Raw genomic sequence first — 15300 nt, forward strand, 5'->3', positions numbered from 1 at the left:
TCTTATGCAGTTGAAGCCAGCTTTCCCCATTTGTGGTTCCTACATGCTAATCAGCTCCCCAGAAACCCCCAATCCAATCCTCACCTTCTTGAAATCCTACTGTTTGATGCTGAGGAAGCAGACACTTGGAGGGGATCCAAATCTAGGGCTTGTGTGGCCAATGGCAACATGTGTGAAAGACATAATCTTGAAAGAGTAAGAGGAAAATGAAAAAGAGACCTCAGAAAGCAATCTCAGGAGGCAGGACAATCGTTGGTCTGACTTAACGTTCACAGCATGCCTGCTGCCTGCCAAAGGTTGCTACTGTCACGTGGTCTTCATCAGGCTGGTCCAACTGTTTTATCATGCTCCACCGCCAGGGAAAGAGATCGCAAATGTTGTCCTTTTGTGAAAATTCTCAAACTTAAAGGACTTAACTGCAAATTTATTTTGGCGATTTTTAACATTTTCGTTGATTTTAACATACAAATACAAGACAATTAAACAAATTGGAAAAGAAATAGCGCAAAGACTAATCAGCACTCACAGAAGTGGATTACATTATGACTACGGTTAGTCTGGGATACAGCATTCACTTGAAATATATATGAAAGGGAACCTTAGTGAAATACCTAACTAAAGGGTTTCAAAATGTTCCTAATAAGGACATGAAGCACTGCTCAAGCAGTTGTAGGTAGGAAGCAAGACAGACTCGCTGTGACTAGGAGCAATAAGGGTTCGATATATATGGAAACAATAGCATTGCAGGATAGTTCACTGTTCCCAATAGCTGCTCCCCCTTGTCACTATACATTCATCAAGACAAGTATTTTAAAAAATTATTATAGCTCTGGCTCGGCCAGAGTGTACCAGGCATAACAATCAACAAAGTACCATGCAGTTGCCTTTTAAAGAACAGCAATATGATTCTTTTGATGTACATCTCTTTTAAAAAGTAATCCTGCTCTACTCCCCTTTTCTGAAAGGCTCTGGGGATTTGAGAAGTGGCAGTGTATGTATCTCCTCCACATTCACGATCTTCCTGCCATATGGTCCAGATTACACTTCCATCCCTCTCTGTCACCAAGGTGTTAAGCTAAACATCCTGGTGCAGCTTCCATAATCTGATGTCAGTAGATGGGTGTCAGTATTGGATGCTACGTTCGGTTGTACAGCTGGCACCCTGAACAATGGTGTACCCAAGAGAGTGAATGAGGCTAAAATATGGCCTCCACTCTGCCAAATCATGAGCCCATGACACTGTGTCTGCCCAGTGGGAGCACCCTTTTCTAACTCACTCCAAGGCACTGTATGAGCTAATTGTGGCACTGTCTGCTTACATTTTTCCAGTCTGGCTGGCGTCATTATTTCTTGATTTCAGTGAAGGTCCTGTATTTCACATCCCATATAATCTCCAAAAGGAGGTTTAGAGTTCACTGAACCAGCAACGATTTTCTGAATTATCACATTAGACGCAACAACACAACCACGATTCTACAAAGAAAGAAATTTACACAGTAGAAAATAAATACCAAAAATGCAGAAGATTTTTGACATGTGGATCACTAGAGTTTAGCTTATTTACAACAAAGGCATGCACAATGAACTCACCAACAGGATGAAGTCAACAGTGGCTTTCTATGATGTTATCAAAGATATATTAGCCTCTTTAAAAGAGGCTGCAAATGAACTGCTTTGATTTTGTTTTAAATGAGTCTTATTCTTAGTGTGTTGTTTAAAACCAGTCTTCTTTTAAAATGAAGGATAAGAAACCGAATCGCAAATGTCTTAGAACCATGGTATTATGTCTTGGTTTCCTCTTCCAATAGCAACCATTGCCCTCAATTAGCTTATGTTCATCCCAAAGTTGCTGAGTATAAAATTAGTTGATTTTATACAACTCACATTGTGTAAAAGGTAAGATTGGACATTTTCACACTGTCAAGCAACATGCTTTGATTTTAGGAAAAGGAATCACATTTGCTCAATAAAGTGTAAGCTTCCCCGCTTTGAAGTCCTTCTTAGAGCGATACGGTTTTTACCACTGCAGGAATCTTCTTTCTCATTAAATATATGCTGTTTTCCAGTGAAATCATGGAGGCACACATCTCCATTCTGAACACTGAAAGAAACACCATTCTTCTCTGTAGAAGCATTCCCTGTATAAGGAAAAACAAAATTGGTGTCATGAAGTATCCACAGAAAGCATTTTCAAAATAAACAAACTTAAATGTTACTTTAAAGTATGCACATGCAGACGAAGTCTTTTTTAAAAACATATTTCTGGGGCTTCCCTGGTGGCTCAGTGGTAAAGAATCCACCTGCCAATGCAGGAGACACAGGTTTGATCCCTTATCTGGGAAGATCCCATATGCAACTAAGCCCGTGTGCCACAACTATTGAGCCTGTGCTCTAGAGCCAGGGAGCCGCAACTACTGAAGCCTGCATGCCCTAGAGCCCGTGCTCCACAAGAGAAGCCACCACAATGAAAAGGCCACACAATGCAATTAGAGAGTAGCTCCCACTCTCCACAACTAAAGAAAAGCCTGTGCAGCAATGAAGACCTGGCACAGCACCCCCTAAAAAAATTAGTTAAAAATAAAACCAAAAGTAGATACACACAAATGTGAACCAAAATTCGTTCTAGGCAATCTTTCTTTTAAAAAATTTTCTGATATATTGTCATATTTTATTTACTTTTCATTCCTTTCCTTTCCTAAGACCACTCAAAGTAAACAAAACAAATTGGACAATCATTCAAAAAACACTTCCTATGGTAACTTTGTTAAAAATGAAATTGTAAAAATATGAAGCAAAGCAATATATTTGATTTTAAAAGGCCCAATTCCTAACTCTGGTTGACCATATACTGCAGTCAAGTACTAGCATATGTGTAATATAACCTGGGGTAATAGTCTGGTCTCCCCCAAAGGTTAAGAGAGATCCCGTACAAGGTTCTTGGATTCCTAAGAGTCCTATAAAATAAAACTCTGTAACAGAGAAATCCCGAGTGACAACAGTCCTGGCAAGAAAAAAAAAATCGTCTCTTGTACACTAAAACAGTCCCTCTGAGTCAGGGTAAGACTGATTTCCAAGAAGAAACCACCAAGTACAACATCAAAGTCCAGGCCAGGGGAGCTGAGCCTCCCCCACCCCAAGCAGGCCCCAAACTGTGTGTGTGTGTGTTGGGGGTGGGCACAGCTGCTGAGATCCTCTGGCTCCTTGGCACCATGTTTCTGACAATGTAGAAAGCTAAATAATAAGCCCAACTGTTAATTCATGTCATAATTATACTAATAATAAGAGTGTTGAGAACCTTATAAGTATCATCTCATTTATCACTCTACAGCATGAGTGCTATTATTACCCCCATTTCATAGATGATGGAACTAAGGTTTCAGAAAGTAAATGCTTTGCTCAGGGTTACATAGCTCAGAAGTGAAAGAGTCAACATGTGATGTTTCTCTGAAACTATGAGCTTGTGGCCCTGTGTACTGAGTCAGATGGTTGCTAGTAACCCAGCCTCTGGGCTTCCCAGGTGGCTCAATGGTAAAGAATCCACCTGCAATACAGGAGACGGGGTGGGGGAGGGGTGTCGATCCCTGGGTTAAGAAGATCCTCTAGAGAAGGAATGGCAACCCACTCCAGTATTCTTGCCTGGGAAATCCCATGGACAGAGGAGCCTGGTGGGCTACAGTCCATGGGGTCACAAAGAGTCAGACATGACTTAGCAACAACTATAAATTAAGCCTCTAAGGCCTAACTGAAATATACAGTATTCACACAAACTAGGTGATGGATATGGTTAACAAAGCCCCATGTCTGGGCACAGAGATAGGCAAATGACTGTCTAAGGCTGCTATTCTGAGTTAGGCATTTTGGTTTGAGGACATTTTGGTGCAGGAACAACTTGACCTGGTATAATAAACAAACCATTGACCTTCCAGCTTCTTTTCCTTCATCCATCCCAGATCCTGATGTGTCGAATGAGGAGTCAAGGAAGTCTATCTGATATGCAAGTTACATGATATTAAACATGTGGCCATTTTGGTAACCTAAAATGTACCCCACCCTCACTGTCAGCTGTAGAAAACAGCTGTTTCAAATCAACCATGTCAACTAACTCTGCAAAAAGTGCTGCTTCCATCTGATCTCATTCCCCGAAGGATGGCAACATACTGATAGGCTAGGCAAGTGAGGCTTCATCTCTGAGTTCCTTCTAGAATATGGAAAATTTTGGTTTTAAGAGACCCAAACACTTCTACCCAAACCAATAGGCTTTACTGATAGGTTGTGATTCTTAGGATTCTTGATGACTTAGCTCATACCTCTGATTTCTCAACTTAGAATCTGGTTTGTCACACAAACTTATTAACCAGCCTTGATTGCCACTACATCTACTCTGTTTACCTACATTGAGTCACTCCTGCTATAGCTATTTGACATAAAGCCTTGCTCTGCCCCTGGTATCTACAATAAAAAGCTAAGGCCCCATGGCAGCTCATCTTATATAGAAATGGTTCTCATCTTATACAGCAAGGGTTCTCCACAAGCAGCAAGGGGACAATTTTACCCCTCAGGGAACATTTTTTCACAATATTGAGAGACATTTTTAGTTGTCACAACATGGAGTGAGTGTAGGGGTACTACTGGTACCTGGCAGGTGGAGACCAGAGATGTTTCTAGACATCCTCAAATGCACAGAACAGCCGCCCCACAACAGAGTTATCTAGCCCCAAATGTTAATTGTGCCCAGGTTGAGAAACCTTGATTTAGAGGCATCCTCTTATTTTGCTATTTTAAAAGTTTATACAAACCAGTGAGACCGCCCATCTTTGGGAGGCTGGAAAACTATTTGGTAGGTATATGAACCTTCTCACAAATTTATCTGCATTTATCATACAAATAACTAATACCCTAAAATGATAAGTAAAGGTGAATTCTCCAGGGAAGGGGAAAGTATACCAGCATAATTTAAGTTTTTATAAAAATGAAGTTATATTAAGAAGTCAAAAAAGATAGAAATAGATAAGTTTTTATGAGTTATGAACAGCTCAGTCTTACGAAGGAAAGAAAACATAAAGGAAATTTAAGCTAGAAATGTCAGAATTAATGAGTAAAGGAGGGACAACAGAAATCATCTGTATGTCTATTGGAGACAATTCATCTTTCAGTACTGGATATCTTTATGGGGATTTGGGAATTGTCAAAAGGCAGCCACACTGTGGCACAGAATGAACAAGATGATAAGCAAAAAGTAGGAAGGTTCAGAAGTGTTGAAGATGTGTATAACTGTAGATATACTAAAAAACTGATATAGTCTTACTATTTTAGGTACTGACTGCACAGAAAGAACATAAGAAGTCTTTGGCCAATACCTAAGTCAGGATTTGCCACATTAAAACTTTTAGGTCATCATCCATTCTCATCATGAAAAATTAAATCTTTAAGAAAAAACAACCCTAAGGGGACATATGTACACCTATGCTTAATTCACATTGATGTATGACAGAAATCAAAACAATATTTTAAAAGCAATCATCAATCAATTAAAAATAAATATTTCTAAAAACCCTAAATCTTAAAAATAAACTTGCTCTAAAATGAATAAATTTGGATGAATCAACTTTCTCTTTTACAAGGGAACTACATTTTGATCCAATAGTCATATATGTAGCTATTCACTTTGCTAAGCAAAAGTGCCATTAAAGGATAAAGCTGCTTTAATAAAACAAACACTAACTTGAGAAATAGCACATCAAGACATACATACCGTTCCCGCTGGCAAGTCCTGAGCAATCGTTATTCACTAGCAGCGTGGTAGAGTGGGTGGAGTTACTGTTTGACTGTAAGGAATTTGAAGAGCTGGAGACACCTTGGTTTACAGTCTGCTTCTTTAAACCATTAGTAGCAGTCTTACTCCAGTCTATAGCAGGATAAGCATTATAGAAAAACAGGGCAGAGTGTTGAAGTGCAAATGCAAGAGACACAGCGTAACTCTTTCTAGGAAATGATCTCTCGCTCTCAGATCTTATAGAGAATTCCACATTTCACAGGTATTTTCATTTAAGACTATATACATTTGTCCTTTAAATGACTCACTGGTCAAAAGTAACTTATATTCTCTCAGAACTAAAGGCCAGGCTAATTTGATTGTGTCTATAAATAGCCACTGAATTAGGTAATATTTCAGAGTCAAAGACTATCTTCACAAGAACATGGATTGACCTGCTGTGATGACTCATGGCTCTTAAACCCAGGCAAATGATTGAACTCTAGATACTGCCATTTTCTGATCTTGTGCAACCAGACCTTTGCAATACAGCAAAGCCTGTATTCATGGGTAATATTTATGCAAAAGGAATTGAGATTTTCAAAGAGTACTTCATTTTTCTTATTTTCTTAAAAATGATCTTTTGCTATATAACCCAGAAGGGCATAGCTGAAAATAACTTCAAAGTAACCAAATGTATGCTAAGACTTTTATGTAAAGTCTGGCCCAATAACAAATAAATGAAGTCACTGACAACCAGGACCTGTGGAGAAAACGTTGAGTCAAGATTTAAAAAATTAGGAAGGTAAATATGAAAAATTACTCTGGACAAATGGAAAACATGCGCTCAAAGGGAAATGAATTCTAAACATTTCACTGCTGCTTCACTGCAGAAGCAGCCAGGCCATTAATTATATTGCTCACTAAGTTCCAAGATATGACTAATTTTTTTTTAATTCACTAGGTTTTTTTCCATAATGTTCACACTGGATATTTTCTGTTGAGCAGGTTCCATTCATTCATTTCTAGATCTGATATTCCTCTGGCATTAATTGCTTTGGATCTTAACTTAGGCAATCTCTTCCTCAAGATTTAAGAAAAGGATAAAAAATAAGGTAAATCTTTACCAGAATTTTCTGCCAGTCGTAACTTTCCACAACACAGATATCGCCTCCACTGCTTTCTGACATTCTCTTTTGCTACACAGTAAAAGACGAATATGAAAAATCCTATGGGGTGGGGGAAAACACAACACAATGAACTTCAAACTGAGACCTGAATGTCATGAGCTTACTTCACACAATGATAAAATCTTTCACAGCTATAGGAAAAATGAAATTTTGCAGATTGAAAATAAAGCCCAAAGTCCTGGGAAAGTTTGCTATCAAAAGGCATCCTGGGAGAACTATCTTTGTAAGATTTAAAAAATATATTTATAAAAAGAATTATCATTCCATATTTCCAAAATTTACCTGTCTGATCTCTTACATCCTGTCTTTAGCCTTCCCTATCTTTGCCAACAAAGGTCCATATAGTCAAACCTATGTTTTTTTCCAGTAGTCATGTACAGATCTAAGAGTTGGACCATAAAGAAGGGTGAGCACCAAAGAATTGATGCTTTCGAATTGTGGTGCAGGAGAATACTCTTGAGAGTCCCTTGGACAGCAAGGAGATCAAATCAGTCAATCTTAAAGGATATCAACCTGTATACTGATTGGAAGACTGATGCTGAAGCTGAAGCTTCAATACTTTGGCCACCTGATATGAAGAGCCCTTTCATTGGAAAAGACCCTGATGCTGGGAAAGACTGAAGGCAAGAGAAGGGGACAACAGAGGATGAGATGGTTGGATGGCATCACTGATTCAATAGAGATGAGTTTGAGCCAACTCCAGGAGATGCTGAAGGACACAGAAGCTTGGCATGCTGCAGTCCATGGGGCTGCAAATAGTCAGACACGACTTAATGACTGAACAACGACAACAATCTTCGTTGTGAAGTACAAGCCATCCACCCAGGAGACCAGCTCAGACCTAGATCAGCCAGCTAAAGAATGTCTCTGGCCATGTAGCTCTACAAGGATTGAGTCATGAGCCACTTCAGTCCCTGACCTTCCACACACCCTGAAAGGATTTCAGGCTGGAGATTGGGAATGAGGTGCCCTATGCTGTGGGAAAACTGGTAGAATAGGCCTTCAGATAATTAGGTATTTTGAAGAGAAAATTTTATGAGGTAGTTTCTTGCATTTTCCCACACTTAGAAAAGCACTAAAATCACTAAGATATCTGGGCCTTATGACAAGCAGTAACCTTCTGCTAAGATGTGTGGTTGATTGTATGTATGTCTACCTCCTTCGCCATACCTCTTCTGATCAGTTCTTCAGAGCCACCTGAGCGGCCATCTCCCAAGCTGTAGTCCCCCAAAGAAAATGGGAGCTCACAGCTCTCACACTGTGCTTTTTTTTACTTCCGTCCATGGCTCCCACCTCCCCATCCCTCCATATGTGTCATCGATTTCCAAGTTCTGTCAATGTCGTCTCCTCCTTTGTCTCTCATCCCTCAGCTCACCTCTCCGGTCCACAGCCACATCCCTTCCCTGGGGCCTCCCCTCTTCCTCCCAAGCCACTACAGACCTCAAGAGGCCCTCAGGCTCTGCCTCCCGCTCCCCATCACAGGCAGGTACAGGGCTCCCCATGCAACCCCCTTGCTACCACTCCTCAAGGCTTTGAAAGCAAATAAATATTAGCTGGATGAATAGACAAATTCTGAATCCTCCTTTGCCCCAAACCCCAATCTATCTACTTAAAAGACCTTCATTTTTAAATATCAGGTTTGCTTTTAGTCAGGTGCACGTGCCCACTCTAAAGACTGACATCTCAAATAATGCATATCTTTGTCCACCTGCCACCCTGGGCAGCTACACTTGGTTGCATTAGGGGAGAAGCAGCACAGATGAGAGACTAAAATGGGGGTACTCGTGGCCCAAATCAGAACCTGTACACATCTTTCCTTTACTCAACCCCAAAGTCCTGTGAATTAGGGTTTAGTTCCCTTTTACAAATGAAACAATATGTTCCTTCTGTCCATTTGTATTCTAATGAGAAGTCATTCTGGGGAAATAAGAAAGGGGCAGGCTCATTTCTACCATAAGTATGTGAGGGTAAGTACCGTGCTTTCAGGTTTATGATCAGTATGATTTGGGCATATATTTTTTCTCGTTAAAAATAAGTGTCTCTTAGCATGCCATTGTTGGCAAATAAAACTTTTCTACAATAAGTAACACAACACCTGGATATACAAGTTCAGAAACTGTACACTGTAGGTAAAAACGAAGACACAGCATGTAGCCAACAAGCACATTAACTGGCTTCCTCCAAATAAAATAAGCCAAATTAGGCACTTGAATTCTATCTCAAGTTAATGAACTACTGCCTAGATAGAACTACAGGAGGATGCTATGGGAGCTAAAAGCCACCAGGAAAAGATGAAAACAAGCCGATGAAAATGCAGTTAAAAGGCTTCCCAACAGAAGATTTGGAATAAAAGACAACCAAGGGATAAGAATGCTTATTATCAGTTCAGTTCACTCAGTCATGTCTGACTCTTTGCAACCCCATGGACTGCAGCACGTCAGGCTTCCCTGTCCATCACCAACTCCTGGAGCTTGCTCAAATTCATGTCCACCGAGTCGGTGATGGCATCCAACCATCTCATCTATGCAAACCTATTAGTTTGCTTGGCTTTTAATGTCAAGGTGCGTTTACTAAGTATTAGTCACGGCTGACAACTCTTTTATAAAGCTGATCTAAAAGAATGAGTGTGGTTCCCTGGTGGCTCAGTGATAAAGAATCTGTCTACAATGCAGGAGACATGGGTTTGATCCCTGGGTCAGAAAGATCTGGAAAAGGAAATGGCAACCCACTCTAGTATTCTTGCCTGGAAAATCCCAGGACAGAGGAGACTGGCGGGCTATAGTCCATGGGGTCGCAAAGAGTAGGACAAAAGCGTCAACAAAAGAATGAGTAATTTGCTTTTGTAAAGAATACAGAGGAGAAGGGTTCCCAAATGACTGCAGCTAGGCTTCATTAAATGGGCAGCTCCAAGGTCAAGGGCCACACACAGAGCCTGGCTTGTCCGCTGTATGTATAGACAGAGGAACTGCACAGAAATTAGCCACTGGGCCAGGCTGCTGCCACTGACTTCTCGCTTATCACTGTCCTCAAATCAAATGCAGGCAGAGGAGCTCAGAGTGGTGAGATCTCACGGGGACATTTATGGTATGTGTACTTTTCTGTATGCATGGTCTATTATACTTCAGTAGCAAAATTAAACAAAAAAAAAAAGATAAGGAACCAGGTGGAGGAAGAGTGATTGACTCTCCCAGAAACAGTTACTGGTAGGTTCCCCTTGATATCCTTGTTCCCTCCCAGGAGGCAGTGATGGTAAGGAGAGAAAGGGACCATTTCTTGAATTTAGTGAATTTAGCCTTTCTTCCAAGGATCTCAGAGCACCCTTTCTCAAAGATAAATCTGTTTTTTATTTTACTTGATTTTTTTATTGGAGTATAAACACTTTACAATATCATGTTAGTTTCTGCTGTACAACAATGTGAATCAGCCAGATGAAGATATATGCTGCTGCTGTTTAGTCACTAAGTAGTGTCTGACTGTTTGTGACCCCATGCACTGTAGCCCGCCAGGCTCCTCTGTCCATGGAATTCTCCAGGCAAGAATACTGGAGTGGGTTGCCATTTCCTCTTCCAGGGGATTTTCCCGACCTAGAGATCGAACCCTTGGCAGGCAGATTCTTTACCACTGAGTCACCTGAGAAGTCCATGTATCAGATCAGATCAGATCAGATCAGTCACTCAGTCGTGTCCGACTCTTCGCGACCCCATGAATCGCAGCACGCCAGGCCTCCCTGTCCATCACCAACTCCCGGAGTTCACTCAGACTCACGTCCATCGAGTCAAGTGATGCCATCCAACCATCTCATCCTCTGTCGTTCCCTTCTCCTCTTGCCCCCAATCCCTCCCAGCATCACAGTCTTTTCCAATGAGTCAACTCTTCCCATGAGGTGGCCAAACTACTGAAGTTTCGGCTTTAGCATCATTCCTTCCAAAGAAATCCCAGGGCTGATCTCCTTCAGAATGGACTGGTTGGATCTCCTTGCAGTCCAAGGGACTCTCAAGAGTCTTCTCCAACACCACAGTTCAAAAGCATTAATTCTTCGGCGCTCAGCCTTCTTCACAGTCCAACTCTCACATCCATACATGACCACAGGAAAAACCATAGCCTTGACTAGACGAACCTTTGTTGGCAAAGTAATGTCTCTGCTTTTCAATATGCTATCTAGGTTGGTCATAACTTTCCTTCCAAGGAGTAAGCGCCTTTTAATTTCATATAGGGAAAGGATTAGTCGCTCAGTCGTATCCGACTCTTTGCAATCCCATGGACTGTGAGCCCTCCAGGCTCCTCTGTCCATGGATTCTCCAGGCAAGAATACTGGAGTGGGTTGCCATTTCCTCCTCCAAGGGGTCTTCCTGACCAAGGGATCGAACCTGGGTCTCTCACATTGCAGGCAGATTCTTTACCATCTGAGCCATCAGGGAAGCCCTACAAATACATATATCCCCTCCCTGTATCTTAAGCTACTTTGCAGACACTCTAACTTTTACTTGCAATATTTTTCAGTTCGAATGAGTCATCCAGTGTTTATTTTTTGCTGTAGAGCTTACCTTGTAAGGTATTGAAGATGGCAAAGAGATACATGAAGGTGACATTAACTGGTCCCCAGGCAAAGAAGGCGAAGCCCCAAGTAATTCCTAGTAAAAATGTAAGGCCAGCGACGCTCCTGAGGTCTTGAATACTAGTTTTTCTCTGGGCTCCCAGTTGCTTCTTCCTTTTAATTCGACAAAGCTGAACCAGGACCACAATGAACATGCTGACGTTCAGCAAAAATATCACACAGAAATACCCCACAACCGTGATATAGAATACAGCATTGCTGTTGATCCAGCAACTGGAATTGGGGGGAAAAACAGGGAAAACATATGTTTTTTTTTTTTTCTTGCTGAAATATGGTTCAAAATGGTAACAATGAACCTATATTGTTTTACTGAAACATTATCCTATAAGCACAAAATTTAAAAAAGGATAAAACCTCTGACCTCCATAGCCACTTAACAGCTCTAGGGGAAGAAATCCAAGAGAGTTTATTTTAGGAAATCTGGTGATTGAAAGTATTTTAAAAATATTATTTGAAAACACTAAAAGATTTTATCCTCTTTCAATCCTGGTAAGTCTATTCCATGAATCTTTACTAATATAGTATAGCTTGTATTTTATTTTTATCAGAGGCTTATAAAAGTATTTTGAAATATAATTCAATTTTTAAATACTTAAGTAGTAGCATGACGGGGAAGCCTGGTGGACTGCCGTCTATGGGGTTGCACTGAGTCAGACACGACTGAAGCAACTTAGCAGCAGTAGCAGCAGCAGCAGCATGACTTTTCTAACTAGCTGATCTCTTTACATATATAATTGCAAAGTCTGCTGTAAATATTACTGGATTTTATTAGGATGAGAGCCACCTGATATGCTGATAAGATCCTCCATTTTTTGGAGAATTCTGCTTTCCAATTCACTTAAAATTTCGTGTCGTGCTTTGTACTCACAAGTCATCAGGTGACCCGTTGGGGAATTTCCCATAGGATCCAAGCCCATAGTTATCTGGAGATATAATCAGGACGATGGCCACAACCACAGCTGGGATGCCTGGAAGACAGGAAACACTGATCACACATAGTTCTAATAACTAAAGGTGGTGAGAAAAAAGAGTGGAGATTTTGTTTTCTTCTGAAATAGCATAGCAATTCATCACACCCAGTTTCTCTGCCTCCCGGCATGTGGGTGTATGTGGCCACCTGACTAGGTCTTGTCCAGTGGACTATGGACATAAGTGATCTGCTCCCCCTGTAGGCCTAGACCATAAAACCACTTGTGAGATTCTCTACTCTTTTCTCCCCAGTTGAGGGCAATCTTGGAAGCCCTGTCCTGAGACAGAGTCTCTAGCAGCTTGGATCCTAAACAACCACAGACCAGAGACCCCCTCCACTCCTGCTAACTGGACGGCACATGAGTAAGAAGGAAATGGCAACCCACTTACCCTTACCCGCCTGGAATGTAATTTTAAGGGTCAGGTGGCAGGCAAACTCCAAAATGTAAACCAAAGAATTAACCTAGTTTGGTTACCAGTAACTTCTGGAACGGGGAAGGCAATGGCACCCCACTCCAGTACTCTTGCCTGGAAAATCCCATGGATGGAGGAGCCTGGTAGGCTGTAGTCCGTGGGGTCGCTAAGAGTCGGACACGACTGAGCGACTTCCCTTTCACTTTTCACTTTCATGCATTTGAGAAGGAAATGGCAACCCACTCCAGTGTTCTTGCCTGAAGAATCCCAGGGACGGGGGAGCCTTGTGGGCTTCCGTCTATGGGGTCGCACAGAGTCAGACACGACTGAAGCGACTTAGCAGTAGCAGCAACTTCTGGAAAACCTTCCGTTATGAATCCCAATGTCTTCAACTGATTATCTGGAATCTGCTGATGGACTGAGAAGCCTGCTCTAGTTATTTGGGGGTGTTGATTGCCACCACTGGCTCTCTCAAGGGCCCAGGGCACTTCCATTAACAGGAAGCATAATGAGGAGTCTCCTCCTTCCTTATAGTGGACTTGGACTGAGGAGTCCAAGTCCTCAGCCCTCCACCCCATCATCCCCCACCCCATTCCAACATCTCAGACTCTGTGCACACAGACCAGCCTGACATCCAATCTCAAGGCTCTGGTAAATAAAAGACAGCTACCTGGTACCATCTAACATGATATTTCATTACATTCTTTTGTATTTGGACATTATGGAGACACTGACATATAGTGACTTTCTAAGGGAGACTCCTTCCTAAAAATAAAATATTGAGGGTGTGGAGCTTGTCCTTGACAAGGGAACCTGATGTTTCTGAATTCTACAAAGATGACAAAATCCATGCCCAAGATCAGAAGCAGTGACTTATTTTTCTGGGAATAAGTGACTTATCTTGTGGAAAGGTGTTGTTCTGTACCCTTCCACAAAGACATAACAACAGGCAGGATGACAAGGGAGGTAATCTGTTGTGTAGGGAATATGTGAAGGAATATTTAGCCTGAAGAAGATGAAGGAGTCTGAGAGGAGTGGCAGCTCTAATGTAGTAGAAGGGTATGCCTAAGAGATTAGAAAGCCAGCCTCAGCTGTTCTTGAGCTGTGGGAATTAGGGTAAATCACGTCTTCACCTGGTATTAGCAATAACCGCCCGTACCTTGGGGCTTTCAGGATCCTAGTTCCCTGACCAGGGATTGAACCCAGGCCTCCTGGCATTGGAAGTGCAGAGTCCAAACCACTGGACCGCCAGGGAATTCCCCTGGCTTATTTTTTATGGGGTTACTTGTGTGAAAATACATCGAGACATAAAGTATTATACATAATGTTATATATTACTTGTTGATTATCTAAAGGACTGTTCAGCAGAAGTGTCAGCTTATTATTTTTTTTGTGAAAATACATCGAGACATAAAGTTTTATACATAATGTTATATATTACTTGTTGATTATCTAAAGGACTGTTCAGCAGAAGTGTCAGCTTATTATTTTTTTCCTGAGAGAGCAAAACCAAGATCGATGGGTAAGTGCTACCAGAGAGCCAAGTGAACTTAATGGAAAATCAGAACTGTAGAGCTTTAGAAAATGGTCACTGGCTGTCTTGTAAGGTATTAAAAATAAGACAACAGGTCCAAAATCGAGTTGCTTATGCTAGCCACAGTTAACTGAACTGAGACTTAACTCCATCACAGCTTTGGCTCTCCCAGAAATGGAATCTTAAACCAATCAATCAGAAACTGCCCGATCATCACTAGTTAGGTAACCTGTCTGAGAGACCCCGGAAATCCCCAGAGGAAAGTAAGCTTGCAATAACCAACCCACTTTTTTGCCCAGAGTGACTTCCTTGTTCCTGCTTCCTTCTGCCTATAAAGTCTTTCACTTAGTACAGCTCCTCAAATCTCCTTTCTGTCTGCTAGACGGGATGCTGCCCAATTCATGAAGTATTCAATAAAGCCTGTAAGATCTTTCCAAAGCACTCAGTAGAATCTTGTTTGTAATTAGAGTAATGAGCTCCCCAATAATAGAAGTATTCAAGCAGAGGTCAAATTATCTCTAGTCAAAACTAAGTCAAGTCCAGGAGGTTCCTAATTTGGCGGGGAGTTGAATGAAGAACTCTTCAAGATCTTGGGGCATCTAAGATTTAGTGACCAACAATCAACAGGTGGCATAATCAGGAATACTGGGCTGGTATGGTGATGAAGTTACATTAGACTTTATCTGTATGTTCTCTCTGCCCTGCTGAGCACACGGCTGTGCATGTGTGTGAATCTGGGAGGTACAGAGCAGAGTGAGGCTAGTCGGGAGCTCAGGGACTGACAGTCTGACCTCATTATCACCAAGCTAATATTTTCAATTGACTG

The 15300-nt window shown here is 41.4% G+C and overlaps 1 protein-coding gene across 9 annotated transcripts in view; it reads right to left on the reverse strand.

The window, feature by feature from the left end:
- Positions 1-403: 403 nt before the first annotated feature.
- ADGRG2 (adhesion G protein-coupled receptor G2) overlaps positions 404-15300 on the reverse strand; it is a 126860-nt gene continuing 111963 nt past the window's right edge. For all 9 annotated transcript variants that reach the window (XM_006056327.4, XM_006056326.4, XM_006056325.4 and 6 more), the window contains 5 exons: positions 12426-12525; positions 11487-11770; positions 6880-6981; positions 5753-5905; positions 404-2138 (listed from right to left, as the gene is read on the reverse strand). In XM_006056327.4, coding sequence (XP_006056389.3) covers positions 1954-2138; positions 5753-5905; positions 6880-6981; positions 11487-11770; positions 12426-12525 — 824 coding nt within the window. In that variant the 3' untranslated portion in view covers positions 404-1953. The remainder of the gene's footprint in view (positions 2139-5752; positions 5906-6879; positions 6982-11486; positions 11771-12425; positions 12526-15300) is intronic.

This window comes from Bubalus bubalis, chromosome X (assembly GCF_019923935.1).
Source record: "Bubalus bubalis isolate 160015118507 breed Murrah chromosome X, NDDB_SH_1, whole genome shotgun sequence".
Taxonomy (NCBI): domain Eukaryota; kingdom Metazoa; phylum Chordata; class Mammalia; order Artiodactyla; family Bovidae; genus Bubalus; species Bubalus bubalis.